Source organism: Malurus melanocephalus, unplaced genomic scaffold, assembly GCF_030028575.1.
Source record: "Malurus melanocephalus ecotype Western Australia unplaced genomic scaffold, MMel_1.1 scaffold_2, whole genome shotgun sequence".
In the NCBI taxonomy this organism is placed as follows: domain Eukaryota; kingdom Metazoa; phylum Chordata; class Aves; order Passeriformes; family Maluridae; genus Malurus; species Malurus melanocephalus.
Window position 1 is genome coordinate 2,274,179 of NW_026623234.1, and position 26,940 is coordinate 2,301,118.

The following is a 26,940-nucleotide window of genomic DNA, read 5'->3' on the forward strand; positions in this document are numbered from 1 at the left end:
TCACTGTTACATACTGCAAAGGGCAGGATCAGGGCTCATCAATGCTATTTCAGGGCWTTTTTTGCAAATTGAATACAGTGAAAAATGAAAACTATGCAAATTTATGGAGTGTTATGCTCTTTTTAAATTGCCAMCTAGTTCATAAGAAAATAAAAGGATGCTTTTACCTGTTTTATGATGCAGACTAGACCTCCTACAACTATTTTTTTGGGCATTTGCAAACTTAAAGTTACCTCATAAGGACTTAATGCAATAGTTGAATTATAAAATGGAACTGACATGAGATAAAAATAATATTTTTCTTTTAAAGTAGTCAATGTAAAATACAGCTCATATATCTATAATTATTTTTTTCTCTAAGATTTTGCCTTGTACAATTTCAATACAGAATTTTTGAAMTTTGTCTTCCGATTAATTTCTCACTGGTGTTCTACTTATTATTCTTTTAATCATCCTTTATRTAACCAAACCTTTTAAGGCAGACAGGTGTTGAATTAATTTGGTGCATTCTGTTTTAAAGAAACTGAAAACATAGTCCTTTTTTCCCAGGTTTCACATGCCATATGGATAGTGTTGTCCCTTTTGTCACCCCAAGGGGCTGAATCTCAATACCTTCAGGAGTGAAYAAACCGAAATGTTTCCAAACATGCCAACATGCCTTCTATTACTTTTCTCAATCCAGCACTTCCAAGGCTTTTGTCCTACATTCTTTATTCTCTTCTCCTGCACAATTYTTGCTCTCATGTCTCTTCCCACTCTCTGTACTGTTTGTTGTGTTGAAAAGTGACATCTGCGATCAGTCACTGCCTCTTGCTTCCTCACAGGCCTGAATGGTGGCTTCAGTGGCTCTGTGCACACCCAGTCTTTCTATTCTGGGGGCTTTTGAGAGACCTTAAAAGACCTATTTATTTTAGTCAAATTTGGCCAAAAATCATCCAATATTCAGGACTTAAACTAAATGAGGATTAAAAAGGAAAAGAGCAGATAGAAAGGTAAAGTTTGACAACAAAACTCCTGCTCTCACAAGAAATTTGTCTAAAATAATTCTATAAAGATATCACTTTATCATCTTCCTCCTAAAAAGTAAAACTTTCATGGTAGTCTTCTTTCTGCTCCTGCAAAAACTYTAACTTCCAGAGCTACTGAACTACCAACATGTCTTTGTAACAMAAGTGACAATCTCACAATACTTCTTTGATAATTATACCCACAATCAAAACCACAACATAACGATGAACAATGGTCTTCCTGTCCTAACAAGTGATGAGATTCCAGTGAATGTTTTCCCTTTTGACTTGATGGAGGCCTGAACTGAGTGTAACAATTTCTGCATTTGCAATAGCTCTAACAAAACTAAAGCAGCAGCACCCACCCGGAGCCTCCATTCCCCTTCCAGCAGCTTAGGTGAGCTGCATTATAAACACCTGCATTTCTGTTTCAYTCTTCCAAAAACTTCTCATCACTTACTAGAAGCTTTTCGTGGCAATTGTCACATCACTTCAAGAGAACATTAAAAGGTAAAGATTTTTTCCCTTCCTCAATTGTTTGGATACCCAGCGTGTCAGCTGCAAAGTTTACAGATGAAGTGATTGCACAAATCGACTTCATAAATTGACTTCTCCAGTCAGGAGACCATCAAACAAAGTAGAAATCAGGAAGCTTACTAGTAATTTATTTTTCCTTTTGTCTTTATATATTCAAACTGCTTTTGAACAACACCCCATTTCATCTAAACAGCTGATAGGAAAGGGGTACCTTTAAGAAGAGCACAAATTGCCTGGCTGACAGAAAATAATATAAAATGTATTTGCAAAGGCAAATGCACTTTTATAAATGAAAAAGGTTTTTGACACGTTATCCAAGTCTAGTCATTCAAGTAAACAGTAAACAGAATTAATGTTTTAAAATTAAGATCATATGTAGGGATAGCTGAAATAACTTAGGAAAACATAAAAAAGATTGTTACAGCTATACAGGTGGAAAACTAATTCTGGATTTCATTTCAAATTAGTTGGCTGAGGCTTATTTTCTATTCTACTCTAATGTTAATTACTATATACTTGAAAATAGTTCCAAATACTTGCTTTCCCTACTAGGTTAACTTTTGTGGAATAGAAGATAGTTTATTTTTACAATAATCTTTCAACAGTGTCAGGGACTTATCTCTTGCAGATGCCAATTGGACATACACTTGAGCCTGTAATGAGCATGTGAAAAATAAGACAACATGCAGATAATATTTCATATCTTAAGACCTAAAAGTTTCCAACAGGTCATGACAAYAGAACTTAATATTTGCAATTATCCAGGCATCTAGTGGAGAAGTGTTTCCAGTTTAGACAAYATAGTTATTGTCTTATCGAGATAGTGGTTTATAAATCCCACTCTTGAATTGTTCTAATCTGAACACTTGGAAGACTCATCTTTCAATGAAATAGTAAAAGTACCTCCATATGCAAGCCCAGATGGAGCACAGTTCTCAAGGTATGTAKAGACAAAAAGACATTTTAGTTAGCCATAAATAAAACAGGAGAGAATAAAAATTCCACGTTGTTTAAAATTCATAGCAGTGAGGCACATGTCACCTTAACAGTGCATCTGAAAGAAACAGGGATGCATCCTACTTCCTATGATCTATCAGTATGAAAGGAAGAAAATCAAGAGGGTAAGCCTGGAATAATGGACAAGGACATTTTTCTGAACTTTGGTCATAGGGGAAAATGTAATGGAAGTATTACAAAAAAAACCCAAGACAAAACACACAGAAATACAGATGCTTTCTCCCTATTACAGTAATAAGCTATTATTAATTTGCACATTACTGGAAATTTAAAACCACTACTTTAGTTAAGGGCAYTTGCAAAAAAGCCCAAACGGTTTTGTTGAAGTTTGTCACGGGATATGTAATACCAGATAAAGCACAAAGGCATTCAAAAGAAATGACGTTATAAGAAAGGACTGGATCTCCTACAATTCCAATTTCAGATCATGCAATTTTTTTGCTTTTCTGCTTCTGGACCAGTTGCTAAAATAGGGGTCAACAGCAGCAACAAGTTGTTAAAAGCAGACCTCATTTCCAATCAAAATTGTCCAGCCACCTCTTTGTCTAAAAGTAGAAATATCTCCCATATAGAAATATCTATAAAATGTGGCAGGACCAGCTTTTAAAACTTGCTTTATTTTTGAGTTGAATTATGGTTTTTAATCTCCTACAGTAAAGCAGGTTTTTATGTCCTTGAATCAGTGCAGGTCTCTCTCAGAATCCTTTCATATTTATCAAAATCCATGTTGAAGGCCAGATAACAGCAGACAGTATTCTGCAGCCTGTCATTGCTCTGCAAGGTGAAAATAACTTCTTGCTATTATTCAATAACCCTCCACTTAGACACAAATAAGGATCCCACTTTGCTCTCTAGGCTACTCAGAACTACCTCATTAGAATTCCAAGGTCCTTTTAAAAGTTTCTTACACTTTCTAAATGTATTTACGTGTTTACAGAAAGTATCTTACAAGGCACCTTGAGGATAAAAAAATCTACGCAGTATCAGTAGCTTGATTTCAAGATTAACACAACTGAAAAAAAGGGAAAATACAGAGGTTGGTATGACACTCTGTTCTCTCAAATCACCATTCTCCAGCTTGTTTCACAGAAAGGGAACTTGTTGCAACTAATCATATAAAAACARCATGAAGAATTAGAATTAAAAATGAATCTGTTTCTTTTCTGAAAGATTTTATGAATAAGAGTGAGACATGGGTGCAAAACATRATTTATACAATTGTATGCAAGTTAAAGGGTTTTTTAGGCCAGTACTAAATATTCAGCTGATTTACATTTAAAAAAAAAAAAACTACTGTCAAGGAATATCTAGTTCATGGAGTGAAAGTTTATAATTTATTGCAATGAATTCTGTACAACTTTTTATGGTTTGATTTTGAAATTTTTATTTAGTCCTTTTGATTACTGTTGCCAGATATGCTTTAATAAATTAAACATTCATTTTGTGTACCCACAGTATCCTCGTTCTTGAATTATACATATAAACATATTAGTTAATTCATATTTTAAGATTGTAGTTCAATTAATACTTAAAAGCTGGCACTACCAAYAAATGAAGAGCTCTGCCATTTTCTCCCCTCTGGGTATCCCTTCCTCAAAAGCAGTAATTCATCAAACCATACTTAGAGGCAGCGAAATCAATATTCAAGGATAACTGCAGGAAACTTTGTTTCAGGTTTCCTTTTTCAAGTTATCTTTCATCTTCCTGGGTTTTAGGCCTTGTGGGAAGGAGCACATACTGTTATTTAAAGCATGTAGATGGCTTCTGTACTKCCACATCCCTTCATTCTCCAGTATGAAATGCAGATAGGACTTCTAACAGTACATTAATCTGTCCTCCCTATTAATAAGTTTTCTTTTCCTTTTACTGTATGATTTGTTTTTTGTCTAATTATTTTATAGTCCTCTTTCAATTTATTAATGGGGAATGCCACTRTAATATCATAAATCAGCCACTGAAAAAATGGTAAGAAGAGGCTTACTCCATAATAGCATGCAGCAATGATAACAGAACATTATGACCTGCCAAACTAATTAATTTAAAGAAAATTAATCAAMAATTTCATTATAAATATGTCTTCAGAAATTCTCTATATTTTGGTGCTTATTGCTAGGAAATCATTCATGCTTCTTATAAAAATTCCTACCTAAATTATTCATAAACAGTTTGACCACAAATATCAAAGGAAAAATGAACTACAAGCAAGATGCAATTAAAGGCAAGTATAATTTTAGAACTAAAAAGAGCATGTTTGCAACCATCTCTCAAGACCTTTTTACTCTAGAATGACAGTATGAGTAAAACAAAGGAAAAAGAAAAATTACGCCACAGTGTAAAATAACTGCTGTATTTACACAAATCTGCAATAGAATTCTCAAWCATTTAATAAGTTTAAGACAAAAAACTTATTACAGAACTACCACAGAACTACCACAATTCCTGCAAGCATGATGAGGGCTGAGATGACCCCTAATTCCCTGCAGATGAGCACACACCTAACTAATCTTTTACTATCAGACAAATATTGCTTGCTCATTAAAATTCACTCTACTTCCTACATTCCAAGAACAAGCTTAGCTTTTATACCTAGTTAGCAGAAGATGGGACAAAGAAAATTTCAGAACTGTATGTATTCTCAGCTTATATAAGCCTCTTAATTCGTTGTAGAAGGTATTAATATCTGAATTGTTCCACTGAAGATAAATTTCTGAAACTTCAAAATTTTRTACTGCTAATAAAACTAAAATAGAAGTGTCAAGAGACAACAAGAGAAGAGACAATTTAATTAAAAAGAAGAAATATATATGTACAAATGTAAACAAAACTGTCATCAATCACATTTTACTAAATTATTATCTCTGCAGGTCTGCAAATTACATGAAAGCATCTCTCTTAGATGATATACTTTTCTGACTTGTGGGCCTATTTCTATAATGTACACTGAACTCTCATAATTATTCACTTGTATTAATATTTTTGAAACATAAATTTAAAAAAATCATGAAAAATCCCTATGCTACATAGAAGAAACATTTTTATGAGAAATTAAAATTGATAAACGTCAATTTTTATATATTTATTTTGACTATCTAGAAAATCCCATGCTGATTTCAGAATCTGTAGGGGAAAAAAATTAAAGGTGTGGTTTTGCAAATAAACTGCTCCTAACTAGAGTTAAGAATTCCAGATTTATTTCTCTCTGTAAAAACAGGGAATAAATAAATAGATATAAAAGTAAATAAAAATCCATATAAATTTAGGGAGACATAAAAAGCATACAGAAACCTTCAGCAAGATAGAATATCTCTGAAATTTATCAGCAATTAAGTATCCAGTGAAGATTCCTACTGAAGCCACACTGAGACTAGTAAAGAGATGGATTTTCAGTATTATTGATCCTCACTGACCAAGCCATTCCACAAGACAAGAATAACCAGTTTACAGCACGTGTGGCTGGCCAATAGACTATAGAAAGATTGCCTTTCACAGTTCAATGGCTTCTAGCTCTAGAACATCTGAACTCAAATCAGTGGCATTCATTATTTATAAAATAATTGATCACATCACAATATATCATAATATTTCAGCCTTCAAACTATTAATCCTGATCTAGAAATTAATTGAAAAGAAAAAAATAGGAAAAAAAAAAAAAAAACAGAACCCAAACTGTAGGGAGCTGAAATGAAGCATTATTTGTACTTCCATCAGCAAGAGTCTATATTGCAGGAAATCATCAACTGTTTAAATAAATATTCATGAAAATATAGAATCTTTTGAAGGCATGTGTGCATGAGCGTTTCAGAACACTGTTTTCAGCTTACTGTGCTAAAAAGGTGCTCACAAAACTGCCTGCTTCTAAATTCTGGAGTCACGTAGTGGAGTCTGCTGAGAACTATGTCCAGATGGTRGTTTCACTCACTAACTTGGCCAAACACGAATAAAACTTCATCTGGAGTTCTCAATATCCGTTTTCCATTTATAGTTCTTTTTATAAAACATCCAACCATTTGTAAGTAACTTTTTTTTTTTTTAAATCTCATTCACAAAACCCACTAGAATTCTCAAAGCTACGTTTTGTAGTGTCTTGAAGCTTTGAAGAACAGATGCTATTTCAATGTGCAAATGCTGTTTCAATGTGTAAACATACAAGTTTACACACAATCTGTAAATTGGATTCTGAAAATCTGATTAAGTTAATTTCAGATCTGTAAAACTTTAATAGTTACTTTAAAATTCCATATGCACTGGGTATGCAGTGTCATAGTGAAAAGACTGAAGATGTTGACATGTTTGGACTATCAATCACATGGAGAAAGATGTCATTTAAACAAATACTGCTTACTTTGAGACCAACAAAGCCACCTAATCTCCAAACATCAATGTCCATCTACTTCTTCTAGGAAAAAATTGTTCTGCATGGTATAAGAATGGACCAACTTGCTGATGTACAAACAAAATGCATATTTAACTTTGCTATTGTTTTTACAACATGCATATTGGATCTATTCAGCATGCATTAGGAATTATTTCAGCTACTTAATTATTTTGTTGGGGTGTGAATGACTACTGGATACCATTTTCTTTATATTTCTATTGCTTTATATTGGAAACACTTTCTTTTAAAAAAAATTTTATCAACAACAGCACCTATTTAATACTCTTCCCATAAAAATTGAATTAATATCTGGCAGAGAACACAGCAGCAGCCTGCTGAAGAATTACAATTTAAATCTGCAATACAGAAGTTTCATTTTAAAAAAAACTCTGCCAATGCAGAGCTATCTTAATAAGGATTTTTTTACAACAGGAGGCAAATAAGATAAAAACGATGCTTACGCACACAATTGCAGTCATAGTTATTAAGCTCCACACGACATTAAAGAGACAACGAAATAATACTACGTGAATGAAGCTGCAAAAAAAGCCCATGGAGAAATTCTGTGATTGTGTGTGCCTTACCTGACCAGTGGCCAGTGGTGGAGCCCGATCTGTCGGTGCAGGTCTCGCTGACGGGGCGGAACACGGTCTCCCAGCCGCCGGTGGCGTAGCGCCAGTTCTGCGACTCCAGGATGAGCGTGCGCTGGGTGCCGTACGCGATCATGAAGCAATAGACCACGTGGTGAAGCTGGCAGCCATAGCCACAGCCTTTGTTGATGTTGCACACGAGTTTCTTAGCTTTGCTGCAATCCTTCGGGTTCTGTAAGGACGGATGAAAGAGTGAAGCTGAGGAGAAGATGCACACAAAGGCGTACGTTTCTCTGAAAAACTGACGAATGTCATCAATCACACAAAGCCATCCTGCTCAAATACATCTCCTATTAAAATGGATGAGTAAGCTTCAGYTCCATGAAAAATTTATGTGAATTCTTCACTGTGAACACGAACGGTTATTGAACATGCTTCACTATCCTAATGTAAAATAGAATACATTCAAGATTTTAAATTACTTTCTCATTTGTAAATCTGTCAGAATAAGCCAACATTTGGACTCCGAGTTCACATTTCATCAACATGATTCTCAGTGTTGGAATGCTTTTCCCTTTGGCATCTTTTCAAGTTTGTTAGTTCTCTTTCAATAAGCACGGATGCCATCCAATAAAAGAAAATTTCCACCTGTCTACATGGTACAGAATAAATCAAATGGTAYAGAATAAAACAAATTCTTATTAAGGGACTGCTTCTCAGACTAAGTGACCACATACCAAATACACAATGTCAAACACATCCCTGAGCAGACCGATCAAGGACAGAATTTTTATCTGCATACACTCTCCACAAAATAACATGCTTAGCTCCCCCAAACCAAGAAACAAGACAGGAGGCAAATTCCTACATTATATGAATGCTGTGTTTAAAGGACAAACTAATAAATATTTTYAGGCACGTGGACAACAGAAAAACATACTCAACAGAATCTTTTCTTTCTGTAAAACATAGTACTTTCCTGTATACATTCATATTTGAATGTCTTTAGATAGAATTCTAAACTCCAGAAAGTTTTTCCATAAAATCTCTACCATGAAAGTTAGTTTCAGATATGCTGTGAGAACACTGATATTTGAGCATCAACATAAATTCTGTTTCYTTCACATACAAAACAACTTTAAATAAAATTTTCTGTAAATTCGAAACAATCAAATCAAGTCTTTTCAAAAACAATGATCCCTGAGATCCCKTCTTCCAGTGATCTTGAAGATAATGTGAATATTCTGAGTCCTAAAATACTTTAAAAGAAAATTAATTTGTGCATTCAGTTGTGCAAAGGAGGGGAGGACAATTCAGACTGGGAGGGAAAAATAAAAAAACATCCAAAACAAAAACAAACTGAAAACTCTACATGTGCTATAACTTCAGCTTTTTTTTTTTTTTAATTTTATTTTATTTTAGGGAAAAAGCTTAACTAGGTGTGAAAACAATGAAATTAAATCAAATTTCTATTTCTTATTTTTGTTCCTCAGACCAGTACTTTTGCCATGACAAATCTAATGGAAAACTTGAGACTAAATCTAGCRGGTATCTTCAAAATTACAACCAATGTATTTCCTACAGTCTTTCAGAAGAGAAAGAGGGCCTTTCTAGTATTCAGTACAAATTCACATAGAAAGAATTCCACAAAAAAATACCTCATTATATTATTAGTAATAGCACTAGTAATTTTCATTATTACAATTATCATTAGTATTTTTATCTTTTACTTAGTTTCAGTTAATAAAYTGTTCTTATCTCAATCCACATTGGGGTTTCTTTGTGGGGTTTTTTTGTGCGTTTGTGGTTTTTTACTCATTGAATCTCCCTCCTGTCCCACCAGGGAGGAGGAGGCATGTCTGAGGGGTACTTTGTGGCTGTCTTGGGTAAAGCCACAACACTATTTTGAAAGGGATAATCTCTGGGAAYTTTTAGAAAATGCTTTCTGCACTTGCCATTACCTTCAAATGCCTGTGTCCTCTAAAATGAAAGCATTTAATCGATGACATATTTGAAGTATTGTCAAGGTATGCCCTTCTAACTTCCTTTCATGAAAATGCAAGCCTCATACAATAACTTATGCACAATATTATGAAAATCAAGTGGTAATCACATAATGAAATATAATTTGATAGTGTGACTGCTTACCAATGATAATATAATGCACTTACTTGGATTTTAACATTATTTGGTGATTTAATAAAAAACTATATATATATTAGTATTAGTTTGTGACTTAAAAAGGACTAAATTAACCAATTTCTTTATGAATGGGGGTTTTTCAAAATGCTATACTCAAGTAGCAAAAAGACAAAGCAGTATTTGAGCTTCAATTTTCTACTGAGAATTTTAAAAGACAAAGGGAAGCASAGATACTTAGATATGTTGCAGTTTCAACTGGTGTTTCTGGAAAAGTTACAGTTCAATCCTCAGAATAGCTTGGTGTTCATAACCAAAACTGCCAACCAAAGCAACCAGTTAAAGTACTGAGTTGATAAAGGATAATAGTCAATTTCAAAACCAATTAAGACTCACAGAAGAGTTTTCCTCCTGGCACAAAGTCACGGAAAAGGATTATTAATCTCTGATTTGAATGAGCAGTACACTCTGTTCTCAACCTTAATGACACTGCTCATTGCACACTCCTATCTCCAATTTAATGATCTACATAATCAAGAGAGAGATGGAAGGGACCTCCAGGAATGTCAAACTGTAGTAATGTAATAGCCATACAGCTGCATTAAAAACAAATACAAAAAAATCCAAACAAAAATTAAACACACACAAAATCYCAAACGAACAAAAAACCCTTAGCTGACTAATCACCTTCACCTTCAATATGTAGAATAGATTATCAAGCCATGCAAGAGCTCACACCTTTCGTCTTTCCCAGAATTACTTCTATGAACAATGCAACTGAAAACAGGACCAAATTTTCACAAGTGTAAAATTATGTATTTCTATGGAAGAGAATGACACCTAAAAGGCAAATGGATTTTTGTAACTGGAAAGATGGATTTTATGGTCTTTCATCATGGGCATACATTGCTGCTCTCACCAAATTCAGGGTTTCCATTGTCTTCCTCCAAGGGTCTTGGCTGACCTATTCCCAGAAAGCAGACTCAGATGGGAATGACATCGTAAGTGCTGCTTCATAACTTGACCATTTTCCAGTGCTGCCAAGTGTGTAGTCAACCATCAAAACACAGGACAAACTGGCAAAAGTAAAYTCTGCTCCCCAACATACATTTCACTATATGAGAAACGACTGTGTTGTTTATGAATTTAAAACAGTTCAGAGAAATTTACTTAATCCAATCAATCACAACAGATCAAAGTGGAGTGGGAAAGCAGTCTGCTACAATTTACTAYGTAACCTCATAAACACACCTCATAAAACAAAGTTGTTTTTTTTTTTATATTTTCAATAAATATTTTATTCTTTGATGCTACACAGTCTGCTGGAGAAGAGAGGTCCACCCAAAATCTTTGGAAAATCCCATTTTTTTGGGAGAATGATGTCAAGGAAGGGTGTGCCTCGTCCTAGTAATCACAAATGCAATTCATACCATCTTCTATTCCCCTTCTTTTGTGATGTCATTTGTAATCGTACCTTTTCATACCAGTGCTTTYCATGAGCACTTTTATTAAAAATATTTATCAGTAATTTTAATATGAGGGAGAGRATTTAATACACTTTAAGACATAAAAATCTAAGTGATATATTAAATCACCAAAAATACTGCAAAATCCAGAATTCTCAGCATAGTCTTGTGACCAACCTTCTTTTCTTTGCATCCTACAAAACCCCAACTAAACAGTACGAATATGGCAAATTATGAATAGTATAATTGATGTGTTGTTGAGTATTTAGTAACCTTTCTCACCTGATTATATTTTTAACCTTCAAAGTTGAATAAGAAGTTTTGTGTTTTTTTTTTAAATCAGAGGCAAAAATATTCTGCTATTGAAAGACTGCATGCTGAATCACAATCTTCCTAAAATAAGCACAACAAAAATAAGCACAAAAGAGAAGGGGCAGAAAACTGCTGCCTTCATAATCATTTACTTACTTGATTATGGTACTACAGGTGCCCTTATCTGACTTCTCTTAAATATTCTCTTCAACTGGTAAAAAACACCTCTGAAAAGAAGGCCTTTTCCTTAAATGTAAGTTCCTAGGTTTTTAAATGCTACTCTAACTACAGGAAACTAGTTACACGTAGCCTCATTAAATCAAATTTATGGTAATGTCATCCAAATGGAGTAGCAGTCATCACTATTCACAATCATTCAGCTAAATGACTTCCCAGGGAGATGTCCCAAAATAATGCAGCTGTCACTGTTCAACATGTACCAGAAAAATGCTACCCAGTACTTTCATACTTAACTAAAAAAAAAAAATTACAAATATGTCTCATATAATTYTTCTCAGCATCAAGTTGAGGAGCAAGGGTTGCTGAATTTTTTATTTTATTTTATTTTTTAATATAGTTTTATTATTAATAGAGGTTATATATGTGTGTGTTTCAAACCATTTGACTGCTTTACATTGCTGCATATTTGTTAAAGCCAGTAACTTTGTGCTCTTTTTGATTACTTGCACAGTTGTAATACTAAATTAAGACAACAAATGGATAGTGAAAAGATGAGGAAAAAGTATAGAAAGGCTCTATTTATCAGCATGAAAAGCAGTTACAATACACTACTGCCAAACAATGACATCAAAATGAGAAAATAAGGAACAGTTCTCAGAAAGGAGCTGAAGAAACACAATAAAGTGATTACTCCTGCACAATTTAGAGAKATGCTTTTCCTCAGAAGGGTGTCTTTTTTATTTAACAAGCAACAAATACATAGCTTGGTCACAGAAGAGAAGGTTCCAACAACTGAACTGTGAAATAATGAAAATCTGAGAAACAAATTTAGCTATTTACACAAGAGAAGAGATCAGGCATTAGGGAGTGACCATACAAAACAGCTGCACACATTCCATAAAAAATAAACCAMRTACAAATAAAACAGACTAYATTAAATATCTTTTTGATCACTACATAAATAGCTGCATGCATTCAGCCATAAAAAAGGTCCCAACATCTTCAGATCAAGTTTCATTTAAATTTTATACAGACACACAAGCACATATATTAAAAAGGACTTAGACACTCAAAAATATGAGCATCTAGAGAAGTCTCAAACATCTGCTGAAACAATCTAGGACTAGACAATCTCCCACATAAGCACTCCATTTTGCATACTTATGTTTTTTAAAATGGGTTGCTAGTTCAGAAGTTTAATATAAGGACTTTTATATTTTTATTATTAACACTTTGCAAACCTATTTCTGCATTTTGACACTCTAAAGAATAAAAAAAAAGTAATCAGAGAATTATCTTTTATAATAAAATGAAAAATTCAAACAGGTAACTACAGCCCAGTAAAAAACAGATCCAAAAAACAGATCCAAGACTACAAACAGAGATGCAACCCAAAATAACCAACAACAAAAATTCAAACCCCTAAGATTGCCTTGGAATATATAGACGTTCCATATACATGTAAAATAATGTTTGAAACAAATGTAACAATTTCTGTTCTATATAATTTGATCATATACCAACATTCATTTTAAACAGTCATGCAATTATTCTATTATAAGGGTTTAGCTAAGTGCTATGTATATAACAAGAAAAGTGTTTACCTTGATTCRAAAGCTCTATCCTCTTACCTGTAAATAAGTTATTCTCCTCTGTACCAAATCTGTTAGATCTTTGGCCTCTTTTTCTCGCCAATCTCCTGCTCCATCTGTTTGACTGAGGTAGTACAAGTCGGTCATTATGGACCTGTAAACAACAATGGAAAACAACCTTAAAAAATGGGAAACAATCTTAACATTACTAAATTGGAGGATTAACTGAAATCAAAGACAAATTAAAGAGATATTTCAATAGTAACCTCAAAAACAGTTTCTTCATGCCACCTCCTACTGGACAATTCAAAGAGCAGCCAAGACAGACTGACTGTGTCCTGCACCTAACAAATGCTCTATACCCATCAGCAATTAAAAATACAGACTCAGAGAAATACAAGTCCATACTCCAAAACATTAATTTTGAGGAACTATCAAATACTAAATTGAGGTTATCTAATACACTAGAGATTCTCTTCTTACCATTGTAACATTTCGTTGGCCAAACAAGATAAGGAACTCATCATCATGAGAAGAAAAATATTATGACATTTATTTGTTAAAAATTTGCCGGATTAACCAAAATTACTGATTTTATCCAAAGAGTACCACCTTGGAAAATATTTTTATTTTAACCATCGTGGCTTTTGGGAGGAAATACAAAACTAGAGGCAAACTATTCAAAGTGTTTGTAGAATGTTAGTGAATTTTCTAAAAGTAAAAGGTAGCCCAATTCAGAACCAATAATTTCAGAGCTGCTTTCATACACTGGGAATATTGTATATTGCTAACCATTTCTCCATAACAATGCTAAAGTTCTACGCTTAAACTACTTAATGCTTTGATCTGAACTTCAGATGCTACAATTTATTGCCTGAAATTCTTCACAGAAAGAGTTGCACCAGAACAAAGGCAGAGAAATTTGGATGGGGACTGAAAAACAGCGCGAGGGTAAGACAAATATATTTCCTACCAACATTTGAAGAGGTCTTGTCACGCTGTTGGCAGCACAAGTGAGCAGTGGAAGCATAAACCCAGTTAGCCTAGGCTATCCTTCTTATGTGAGAGAGGAGCAGGCTGCATATCCCTACTGGGTAACTATTTCCAGTGACACAGTATTTAAGCAGTAAACATTGAGATAAATCAAATTAGAGCAGGCCTCTCTATCAGCAGAGTTATCAGACAAGCTTCTCTTGCTAATTTAATAACTGGATTTATGGATCTGCAGTTTTCAAATCTCATGCACTCATTCTGTCTTTATTCCCACGCTTCTACACAGGGTAACAGAGACACTGACTATAGCAGCTACTATTGTTGTATTAAATATTTCACCCAAATTATTCAACAGCAGTAATCCTCACCTTSTGTCAATCAACTAGAAGAATCTTATCTACATTCTAATCTCAAACAATATAAACTCGATTTTCCTTYACAAGGTAATTGAGCTTGAAACACCCTATTCCAACTTTGCATTAAAATTAATTTAAAGCATCATCGGGTAACTAGTTTTAAATCAGTAAATATTAAGGACACATAATACACAAAATAACATGCAAACACAGTTTAAAGAGAATTAGAACTAATGATGGAGCAGTTTTAGTACAATGGGATAAATACAGATAACTGAACAAATAGTTTGCTCCTCTTAAGACAGTTTTCCTATTTATAGAAAGCATTTCAGCTAGTAGATATAATAAATTAAGAAATCCATACATTTTCTTGGGATTTTAAATATATTTTCTAATGATGACCTAATCAGGATGTAACCATCTTGGGTATTTAAAGAAAAAAATAAAAAGTTAATGTTTAAACATTAAAAAAGAAGAAAAATTCTCTATCAATAAAAGCAGCTGTGCAACCACACAGCCACATTTTAAACCATTTTAAAAGCTCTTTCACTAGCCTTAAAAAAGACAGTTCTGTACTTGGGATGTAAGTAAACAGTAATCTCCTTATACTTTATAGAAATATATTTCTTTAAATATTGACAAATATAATTGAAAATATAAGGTTTACCAACTGAAACAAAAAATCCCAAACAAACCCCCCTCCCYCCAAAAAATAATACCAAAAAACAAAACCCAGCATTTTCTCTCTCAGGTCTTAGGTAACTTTTCCTACTTCTACAGGAAAAACAGTGTTGCCCAAGTTTTATTTTTTATATTATTGGCCATGGTGACCATGACAAAGAAAAGGCAGTAGGTTAGTTTTAACAATCAGCCTTATGGATGAAATATAACTGTTTTCCACAATTTCTGAGGTAGGGGAACTGGTGGCAGTGTCCTCACACAGCCTCAATGACTCAACAGGTTGGTAAAGGCAGCATTGCTCAGTAGAAGCCATAGAGAGTATCAAATGATTTGCAGGAAAGGTTATGAATTCATGAAAGAGTTTTCAGACAGTATCCACAATCTTCTTAAAAAAAAAAAAAAAAAAAAAATTACAACTCTGAAGTAAATCAGGAAGGGAAAAATTCATAGGTGTTATCACACAGAAATTATTATAAGGTAGCACTATTTTAAGACACAGTCACAGAGATCTTCTTTCTTTGATTGTTACTTCTCAGAAACGTGCATTTTTTAGCTTTATATCTGCTGGGATTTCTGTAGTGTGACAGATCACYGTGATGACTTACTAATGCAGATTTAGAAGAGACACAAATACCAAAGACCAGGGTCAGGCTCCATGTAGAGAGCTAAAAGCGCACGAGCACTGATCCATGAGCCCAAGATAGCTAAGTGCAGACAAAGGATGAGCCTGCACAGGATTATTAGAGGCTTTTGCAGGTGGTAAAATGGCAGGAAACTTCAGACAGTGGCACTGCGGACCGAGTCAAACTTGGTCTTTCACTGCGTTACCAACCAACAATATCAATTTGTTGCTGCTGATATTTTATATYATAAAATAAATCTTGGAGCTGCACTTAAAAGCATTCTGCTCCTGGAAAGCAGAATGGAAGAAAAAATCTGGTTATGTATTTCATGTGTTGTTATTACATTCTGATTGCCAAAATAAAGAGGGAAGGGTGGATGTTTTCAACGATCGGTCTAGACATTTATTCCAGTCATATGACAAAATTACATTTAAACTGAAAAGTTTTACATCAACCAAAAAAACTCAAAAAAAAAAAAAAAGTTATTCAAAGGGAATAATGTGAAAATTTGTCCAAACACTATGCATCAAATGTTGGCCTGTTACTACAAAATCCCTGATGACAGCTGTTCCCCAGGAAAATGAATAAACTAACTCGGTAACAGCCACCTTAAAAACAACTTTTGTCAACACAGGAAACAACCATGACAACTAGAGGATTAATTTGCTCTTTTTTAATAACTCAATATCAAATAGTCTTTGCAATGTTTAGATGAATTTACTCTCAACAGGCCTCTTTCCTATAGCAACTACAAGAATACAATTACATAATTCTCAAGGAAATTCTGTGTTGGGCAACCTTGTTTCTCAACAGAATCAGCAGTGAAATACTTGACAAAAACATCTGTAAAACTGACACTCTCCCGGAGAAAATCTACACAGCTCCTAGGACACAGCCAACAAACAGTGATTAAGGCATCCAACAAGAAGCACTATCACATGAGTAGTAAACCATTTGCTTAACAGCACCAAGGTTAACAAAGAGCACCAATACAACTTGTCCAGAACYACAGAAACTGCCTAAATTTTTAATCTCTTAAAAAGCAACTCTCAATCTATGACACAGCAGGCTTTCCTCACAAATGAAAGAAATAAGTATTTAGCCTTTTTCTTTACATAGCTATCTGATCATTTAATCACTACCCACCTCTTTATTTGCTTTCCCACACAAGGTCAGCATGAAAAACTCCTTTAAGTACTTTAATTAACACTAATCTTTCTAATCCAAATATTATATATTAGAGATATATTAAAATTTCTGAGATATCCTTATGTATATTTATGTGTGTATGTATACAAAAAAATAAGTAATACCAGCKGCACTTGCAGTGTTCTATTTATCTAAAATGTAACTTTTTAAGGCAGCACTGTCAACAAAAGGGCATTTGGCAACATGTTTAATCCCTTTCAAAAACCTAAAGTGCACGTGTACTTGAAGAAACCAAAACAAGAAAACAAAACAGGCATTTAAATAAAAAAACAACAACAAAAAAAAAACAAAACAAAACAAAAAAAAAAACCAAACAGTAAACCACCAAAAACCTGTGCTTCTCATGAGTGAATGAGAACATCTGATTTGTTCATTCCAAGTTGATGCTGTGCTCCTTCCAGGAGAAGTGAGCAGATGGACTGAGTGGAGKGAAGATGAGACCGCTCATTCCCTGKGGAGCTCCCGCGCATTGTAAGGGACAAGAACACCCCAGAGACGGCCGTGMATCACGTCAAAGGATGTGCACATGGGGAGCTGGGAGCTTTCCTGCAATTCACACAGCAAGACTGAAAAATTACAGGGAAAGAAGCAAACAGCTCGACCTCACAGGTGCAGGAAAAAACTTCCTCAGGACTAAAGGCAACCTAGAAGCATGTTCTGCAACACAAGATAATTTTATTGCTTGAAGGCAACTTTGTAAATGCACCAGTTCACTGCCCAACTGAAGATCTCAAGTATTTGGAAAATTCTGCTTCAGCCAAGCACTACTTTTATTTCAGTCAAACATATAAAACTGCACTTGGCAGAGAACTAATTGGATGAAATTTAATCATGTATTTTATATAAATAACTCTCGATAATTGAATAGTCCCTTCTCACTTTCAACTCAGTCAATCTGTGACAAAATGGATTTTGGAATTGTGGAATATTAAATTACAAAATTTAATGGACTATGCTATTTGCCTACATTAATAATCAAATTTGTATTTTCTTTAAACTATGTTTTAAATAGTGTTTACATTATTTCTAAAGAATTGAAAAGTCTTAAGATTTTTTCCCCTTTACTATAGTATTATTTTCAAAGGCTCTTGCTTTATTACTGATGTTCATATATAGAGTCCAYAGCTTTTTTGGGACACCGATACTTGTTTAAGGTGGTATACTTAGTTAATTTAACTATTTTCATGTAACTGTTTAGTGAGACACAACCTGCTCCTGCAATCCTGTTGGGAACAGAGTAATAAATATAATATACTTAAAGACAGATTTCACTGAATTTTTAACAGTTCCTGGATAAATTTTGTTCAGCATGAACAAAACTCATACAGAACATTTTAATATCATACAAAAGATACTCCAACAATAAGGASGCCTGATGACTGACAACTAAAAATGTAATTGCAACATATGTCTGAACAACATAATGACAGTTTAAAATAGAAGGTCAGAATCAACTAATGCAAGTACCTTTCCTGATGACCCAAATCAGACAGAAATTCATCGATGCGTGTTTGCAGTTCACTTCCTTCTAGACTTTTCAATTTCTTCAGTTCACTCTGGAGGAAAAACCAAAGTTCCTTAGCCCCATTTTCAATCCTCCTCCTCAGTATTTCATGGTCTTTCCCAAGGCCTTCTATTTAAMAAAAAAAAAAAAAAAACATAAAAGCATCAGTACTTGTAGCTGACTTACTTGTTAAGAAGCCAATACATTTGTGATATGAAATACCAACACACTGAAACTAGTTTTAGAAGTAAAAAAAAAACGTATCTACCAACCATCTCCTGTCCGCTTCTKATAGTTTTCTATCTGTTCTTTGGCCTTTAGAAGTTGCTCCTCTAAAGCATGTACCTTTCCTGCAGCTGGTCCCTGATCAACGGGACCRTCTGGTATCCTAGGATATAGRAAAAAAKGAATTGTATGGTTTATAAATGTAATTATTTGATAAACTATTTGCATTAACAAACAATTCAGCTCTCCTCTCATTTTATTTCATACCGTTTTACTGATAAACCTTCATCAGATTTTCTTCAAACCAGAAGAAATTAAACATGCCAACATAAACAATATTCTAAAAGCACAGTCCCACAGGAGAAAAACAGTGCACAACACAGACAAAACACATGGCTCAACCTGATCCTAAACTGTGCTCTTTACAAGACTTCCACYCAGTGACAAGAACAATCCAAGGCTCTGCTTGTGAAAATAGTGTCTGTGGAAGTTTAACTGYTGACTTGAGGGGCACACAAACAAAACCTATTCAACACATGTACCTTCACCAGACCCAAGGTCTGACTAYGTCCTATAATCACACATGAAGGACATTCTGCTCTTGAACCTTGGCCACACATTCTCAGAGCACCAGGGCTCCAGCACTTGAATTCCAGCTTTAGGTTAAGTTTTCCTACATGTTTACACAGGATGATTTCAATATATTGCCTGGACTCACACTCTATGATCCAACYTTTTTAAATGTACCATCACCACGATTTTTTATGACAACTCTAGTATTCCCARCTGTAGATCACCTAAAACAACACCAGCAACTGTAACATCCATTTGTGAAATTTCTGATATGTGAGCACAGGAGAAGTATTAAAATACGTATCCTGAAATCTATGAGCCATAAATCAGCCCTGAGGGTATTACTGAGGTTTGTTCATCATCTGAACTTGAATCCACTTATTAATAAACCAAAATTATTAAAGTTTATTAATTAGATGCTAACTTCTATTTGTCGCACAAATTCAATGCAGGGAAAATAAAAACCCTTTTAATTTCAAGAGAAGTGACGCTTCTGGTTAAAAATTATTCCACCTTTTAAAAGCATTTGCRAGAGCTGACTCTAAAAAGAAAGAGGAAGAAAATGTGCAATGAGAAGACTTGAGAACTGCAAATACAGAATTCTTGCAGAATATGAAGACAATTCTCCATTCATAAAGGAATATGAGCATAAAAAGAAGCAGATATTCTCTCCACACATAAACACAGAGTTTCACAGCACCATACACAAGAAGAGACCTTGCCAGAAGAAAAGATACCTCTAGCATCTTCCCTGTAAAAGAGAAATGACAGCATTCTAAATATCCTACTGAGATGTTATTAACTTTAATGTCTCTCAGGTCTGGATAACAAATAGCCAATAAAATTTCAGGGACTGATGGAAAGTTCATTTTCACTGGAACAGCTGAAGGGAACAAATATCTAATGTGAGCATCAGAAGGGTGTGTCATACGAAGCACAGCATTTAAGCACCCTTTTTTAGAAGGGGGTAGGAGATGTGGAAGAGGAAGCTACAGAAACCGAGTAAAAATTTCTGCAGTCTTAAAGCCTCCTATTGAAAGCTATCCTATCCCTACCCTATTAGGGATAATTAAATTATTGAAAAAATATTTGTGTTTTAAAAACTACCACGGTAAATAAAAATGAATTATCATTAACTTCTTGCACATCTGCTTTTTCATGCACTGATGGAACAAGAACGTCAAAACTGTGTAAAATATCCTAATCTTAAACATGTGCACTCTCTAAATATACTGTTTCAACAAAGCATTTGTAAATTTGTTTCCACAACAAATGTACAGGGTTATATCATACAGAGATACAGTAGTGTATTGCTATGTACAAGAAAATACAAACAAACCTTTAAAAAGTACTTTGAAAGACATTTAAGTTCTTACACTAATTTAAAACCACCAGATGAAAATGTGTTTGTGATCTACTGACTCGGTACCACAATCTGAATTGTGAAGGAACAAGTAAACAMAAAATTACCAGAAAAAAAGGAATGGTTCATCCTGTAAAAGTCACATACCCTAAAGGTAGAATCTGTGAAGGATGATAGTAAAATGATTCAAAATCTTACTCCTCAAGAAATCTTGAGCAAGTGCACATATCCTCTTAACATAAGGAAAGTCTGTTAAAGTAGCAATTAGAGAAYCCTACAGAAGGATGGTTGTGGATGATATGAAAGAAGCACTGTAATGTTGATCATGGGATATAACAAGATCTTAAAAATAAAACTACATGCCATTAAATATTCACCTTGCTTTGGCACACTGCAATAGAAATTTTTATTATACTTAGACAGTTAGATAAAAGAGCAGGGATTGGGGGACATTCTCAATCTAAGCTAGTTGTTTGGACTTTCAAWAATTACATCTTTTTAGGATGAAACTAAGATAGGTTATTCTTTTTTCMGTTTTGTCTCTACATCTGTTACCTCATCAGACTTGGAATTGCTGTCTTCCTCACTTTCACTGAGCCCCAAAATTAAGGAMAAGATTCTTCTCTGCAACCAGTACAGCGTGGCTGTTTTTGCTCTCTACAAGTACTTCGACTGAGTTGGAGATAAGACAGTATTTGAGGGAAAACATTTGAATTAAAATCCTYATCTACTCTCATGGCATCCTATATGCGAGTAACTTCTAGTGCAGAATATGCTAGTAATTATGCATMCTTATGAATAAGAATTCCTGTTGGAAAATGCGACTTCTTACCAAAATAATTACTACCAAAGCAAGTCCTGACAACAACTCAAAATATGAGAAGWGGGTTTGAAGTAAGCTCATCTAAACTATGATGATTCTAATCAATAATAAAAAACAAGTCAGTAAGCATCTAGTGCAGAGTATCATTCACTTACTGCTATGGTAAAACTGTAAATTAAGTTGTTAATACAATTATCCACTTAAACAGTAAGTCAAGCTAATAAACCAAGCAGTGGGTTTATTTCAATTCTCAGTAGTTACATGGTTTGATGTTTGCATGCTGCTTCCTACCATTTGATAGCAAATATAAATKATCATTTCCATAATCAACTCTTCAAATAAAGATATTAATGTACAACTTTAAACATCAAAAAKATTATGTTGTAGAGGCAGCCTGTTTCTGCTTTGTCCCTTGTTAGTAATCCAGCTAAAAAAAAAAATTCTGTGTATATAACCCATATGACTGAGGCCACTTTCTCATCACCTTCAGGGGACAGACAGGCAATGACAAAGCAATGATCTCTAGTCTGGATCTCCGAAGGCAAAAAGAGCCCCTTAAAAATTAATCATAGTGACATTCAATTTAGCCAGAAGAACTGCCATACTGTGTAAAATAATTGTAAAAATAATTTTWAAAAACCCATAAATTATAAAAACCATTCTAACCTTTTCCTATTTCCAAGACATTTAAAAGGTTACACTAATTTATCACCAAAAGGAAAAACGTAAGATTTCACAAGTTCACACTCAAATATTTTCCCATTCTTTCATTTATATCCAAGTTCTCTGTGTGGAGCTAGAAGGTTTATAACTAGCTAAAGCCACATTATGATTGCCTTTTCTTCTTTCACTTTCTTCTCTYCCCCTAGAAGAAAACCATGTTCAATTATTAATGACCACTAGCAAACACAAACAAAAGGAACACAGGCTGTTGCTTCGTCCTTCTTCGATAAARCCTCCTCAGTAAATAAAATTGAAAGAAAACAGTCAATGTTATCTGCAAATAAAGAGCAATCATCCCTTATCAGTTTAGATCAGCACAGGCCTGATCAGTGCTGATTTATATTCACAGCAGATGTGTCCCTTCCCTTAACTCAGAGTTGCACAAAAAAAGTAAAAAGACCAGAGATGCCACCATTTAGTTCAATTATCATCGTCCTTTACACACTGGCCTGTGCAATACCTTCAGCTTMAAACTTCAGATATTTTTAACACATGGAATCAAAAACTGTACTTTAAAATAATATTTAAATTTTTATCAACCCAAAGCTATTCTCCTTTCCAAGYCCCTTTCAATGCTTTCTACAGGTTCAATGGGCCCAACAGCAGCCCAGAGCTAATGACAGAAGTATTTKAATAGAGTTGCTTATGATTAATCGATCTTGAGTTTGGATTCTCTACCAGCCCCATCACCAGCTACATTAAAGCAATTCTAGTGCTCTTCCAAAATTAAAATCTGATCTTTCTTTCTCAAGCTACACTCAGAGCTATAAGAATAATGTATAGGTGCTGGGTTTAATTTGTTTGTTGACATTTTGCCCTTTTCCACTCCTGTTCTGCTTTATAACACAAGATCCCATTCAGACTAAGGAAYGGGTTATCATATTTATTAAAAGAACTACAGATTCTACAAAATGCAGTATTTAATAAGACTCTAGGAAGCAAATATAGTCCAAATGTGATGTATTCATAACATGAACACAGTATGAATCCATTTAACAAGATTCTCTATTTCCATGCAGAGAAGTCTGAAATTACTGGTTCCTAAAYTGCCAGGTTTATCTTCCATCAAAATAGCTTCAAATACAAAAATTGTACTGCCTCCCAGTAATACACAAAGAAGCCCATGAATACTATGAGCCATTCATGTATGGCARAATTGCAGAAAGCCTACGACAAGGATGAACACACAGCTTTGCAGTTTCCATCCAAGAAAATAGGACATAACGAAAGTTGCAGTTTTAAGCTCTCCTCCTCCTAAAAGATCATCTCTATGCAACAGGGACAGTGTTTAGGAGTCATATCATAATCCTAATAATGAGTAAAACTTTCAGGTAAAACTACTGGTTTAAGGTAAAACTACTTCCKAAAACTGCTGTTTAGGAAATAACATTATGCAATATTTTGATTTGATTATTACTCCCTATCAGGTTTCCCTTAAATAACCACCGAAGTTGTAGTAAARATTTCCCTTTCCGCTGGGACATGTATTACATCTGTAATAAGCATCCTTGAAAGGGCTCTTCCAGTTCTACTGGATATAGAATACTAAACAACAACCTATTAAAAACTCAGTCTTATTATTATTTTGCACTAATGAAATCTAGACTATTTATAAAATCTACACAGATTTGCTCACACAATATTKTTTATTATCATATCCAGACAATGGTAACTCTCTAAATCTCACTACATCACAATATTCATGCAAAYAATTTCTAAAATTCAGACAATAAAAAACACTTTTAATTTCATTTATCTTCAGCATCACTAATATACATCTGTGCCTCTTYAGAGCCCACAAGCAAGGTTTTTACAAAGAATCATATCGGCAAAAGAAAAACTACAGTAACTTCTCACCTAAAGCTTTTTAAAYACATCATAAAAACTGTGTGGTACCGGATGTAATTTCAAGTAATCAGAAGTGCACCACTAAAGTGCACTCAGTTTCCAAGGAAATTTTTTTTTATTTCAGGCCATTTTCAAAAAGATGTCACTGTTCCAATTTGCACTGTTGCAAAGGTACCTTCTAGAAAATAAGTATCTAAAAAKATGCTCACCAAAAATCCTTACAAAAATATTTGAACTGTTCTTAAACAACATGGGTAATAAATTACAAATCTTWAAAAAATGYATCATTAATTCATAAGAACATACCRTATCTTGTGAAATCAAACATACAGATGTCTGGGGTAGGTGGAAAATATACCAGAATAACCCCAAAAATACCTCCCCATGTCCTAAAACCTTAATTCTGCTCCTTACACATCCTGTATGAAAAGAAGCAAGCAGGGGAAAATTACAATATCAGATGTTATTTAAGTATTACAAAGGAAAAAAAGGGTTAAGCAAGATTCTATAAGGCTTTGTCAGAGATATGACCTTTTTTCAAGTTTTTAATGGTTGGTTTTGCTTGCACATAAGGTATGTTTCATAAGGCACATTTTTGGTTTTCTTTTTTGTTGCTGTCTTTGGTGATGAGGAGCTGCTAAATAAATTGGCAGCAAAGGGGGGATTCAAACCTCGGGGTGGAAAGATCACCTCTTGTCATTTTGTGTTGGCATTCATAGAGAGATGATGGAATGGAAATGAGCAAACTCCAGCTACTGTTTTCAACCATCCCAGAAGATTTACACTTTTATCAGGCWGTGAGGAACACAGAGAAGTCATGGGAACCCATTACAATGGGAAATTCCAGGCAATTGAAATGTATTGAAATGCMTTTTACCATTTTAACAAGCAATGTAACTGAAGATGAAATACTAATTTTCTCTAGCTTCAAAATGGAAATGAAAAAACAACTTACACGTTTACTAAACTACTAATTCCTGTAATCTGCCTTCTGCCCCTTCCTGCCTGCCCTAACCTAGCTATTATTAATGGCACAGCTACTCATGATAATTTTCTACTATTCGCAAAATTTCTTTGCATCCTAAGATAAATTTGTTACCTTGGAGCATTTTACCACCCAAAATACTTTAACTATATAGTTAACTAGTACAGTTAAAGTTAATTAGTATAGGTAATAGATGTTTGATTATTTTTACAATTTTACAGRTAGGCACTCTCATCTTGTTTAAACTCCTCCACAAATAACCTTAAGTTCTTAATTAGAAAATGCTTGATTTCAGGCTTTAGCTTAACCCTGTTTCAGACCATAATATATTTTATGTTTTAACCACAAAATATGTGCTGTTTTGTTCTCTGGATATAAACTCTTACTGGAAAAGGGCAGCAAAACCAAGTTTTTACCTCATGCCCTTTATGAGCTACACTAATGAGAGACTTGTCTTATCCACTCAGATTTCRCTGCCACTATCAGCAATTAAGAGTTTTCTATACAAACAAAAAAAAAAATAGTAATTAAATAATATTCAAATAATAGTTCTAGTCTCTCTGTCTTTGGTCAGTGAAGCCCAAAATAAATTACATCTTTAACATGTAAACTGGAGCAAAAAGCAACCTTTTCTGCCTAACTGGATTTCTGAAGTTCAGAGGTGTTTTGTTTCCATAATGTATGCACACAGCAGCAGTGATCTCTTCTAGGACACAGATAATCAATCTAGKACTGCTGGTGAATGCCGCATTTTAAACAGACATACTGCTATAAAACTATAAATGTGACAATTTTAAAGCTAACAGCTATTTCCAACACAACTTGTTCTATCTGGCAAACCCAGAAATGAGATACTGAAATTCTGTACCACATTATGATTTAATACTTTAATAACACAGGTTGACCAAGATATTTCTAAAACCTATTTGTAATGTTTCCATGTGAACAATATCATGGATTTGGCAAGTAAAAATAATGAAAAGGCTCTGTATTGTCATGCCTCCCTTTCCTCAAAGTTTAGTACTTCACCAAACTCMCATTACCAGAAGAAAACGATGCCTGATTATCTTCCAGTTTCAAGCAGGCTCACTCCTGGAGAGCACTGAACCTGGACATGTGTGGCTGTTCAACTGGTATTTAAAGTCATTTAGGCCCTCTAGTGCAAGAATTTTTTATCCTCCTGTGGTTATATACAATCACTCAGWGGAAGGTCCCAGAAATATTGCTAAACAATATATTTACAAAAAAGAAGCTGAACAGAGTCCAGTCAATGTTTTTGCATCACCTATTCTAATTCCAGCATCTTGAAGCCATTAACTGAAGCATAGAGAAAGAATGTTGAAATATTCTAACATGATTAGAGTACATATAAATTACTGTATTTTTATAAATCCTGGAAAAWTATCAACAGTAGAAGCTATTATTTAAAGCTTGCCCACCAAAACTCTAACATTTATCTGAATATAGAAAAAGTTAGTGAAATATAGAAAGGTATGTGGAAAAATCATCACTGCCTAAATCATAGTTTAGCCTCTACTTAGCATGTCCTGCCTCTAGTGCCTCCTTCTTTATAGGAAAACAGTACCCTGCCATCAGTAAAATCATTTACTCTCTTCTAGTCACTGCATAATTTGAATGAGTTATATWTCAATGGCTGTGCAATAAAACACAATGCCATTTATTCAAGTCAGACAAATATGGGGGGCTGAAAGCATGGAGGGTTGTAATCTTTACATTTAAGGCCAAATATTACACCTCTGAGGCAAGAAACCCCAAGGTTGACTACTATTGTCTAATACTGTCTAATATTCCAGAAAGT

The 26,940-nt window shown here is 34.2% G+C and overlaps 1 protein-coding gene across 1 annotated transcript in view; it reads right to left on the bottom strand.

The window, feature by feature from the left end:
• The window catches only part of FUT8 (fucosyltransferase 8), a 49,856-nt gene that overhangs the window by 20,801 nt on the left and 2,115 nt on the right, over nucleotides 1-26,940 (bottom strand). Inside the window, exons 2-5 of the mRNA XM_057364475.1 lie at nucleotides 18,854-18,969; nucleotides 18,545-18,710; nucleotides 13,255-13,369; nucleotides 7,521-7,758 (exon numbers count right to left, since the gene is read on the bottom strand). Of these exons, the coding sequence (XP_057220458.1) occupies nucleotides 7,521-7,758; nucleotides 13,255-13,369; nucleotides 18,545-18,710; nucleotides 18,854-18,969 (635 nt within the window). The remainder of the gene's footprint in view (nucleotides 1-7,520; nucleotides 7,759-13,254; nucleotides 13,370-18,544; nucleotides 18,711-18,853; nucleotides 18,970-26,940) is intronic.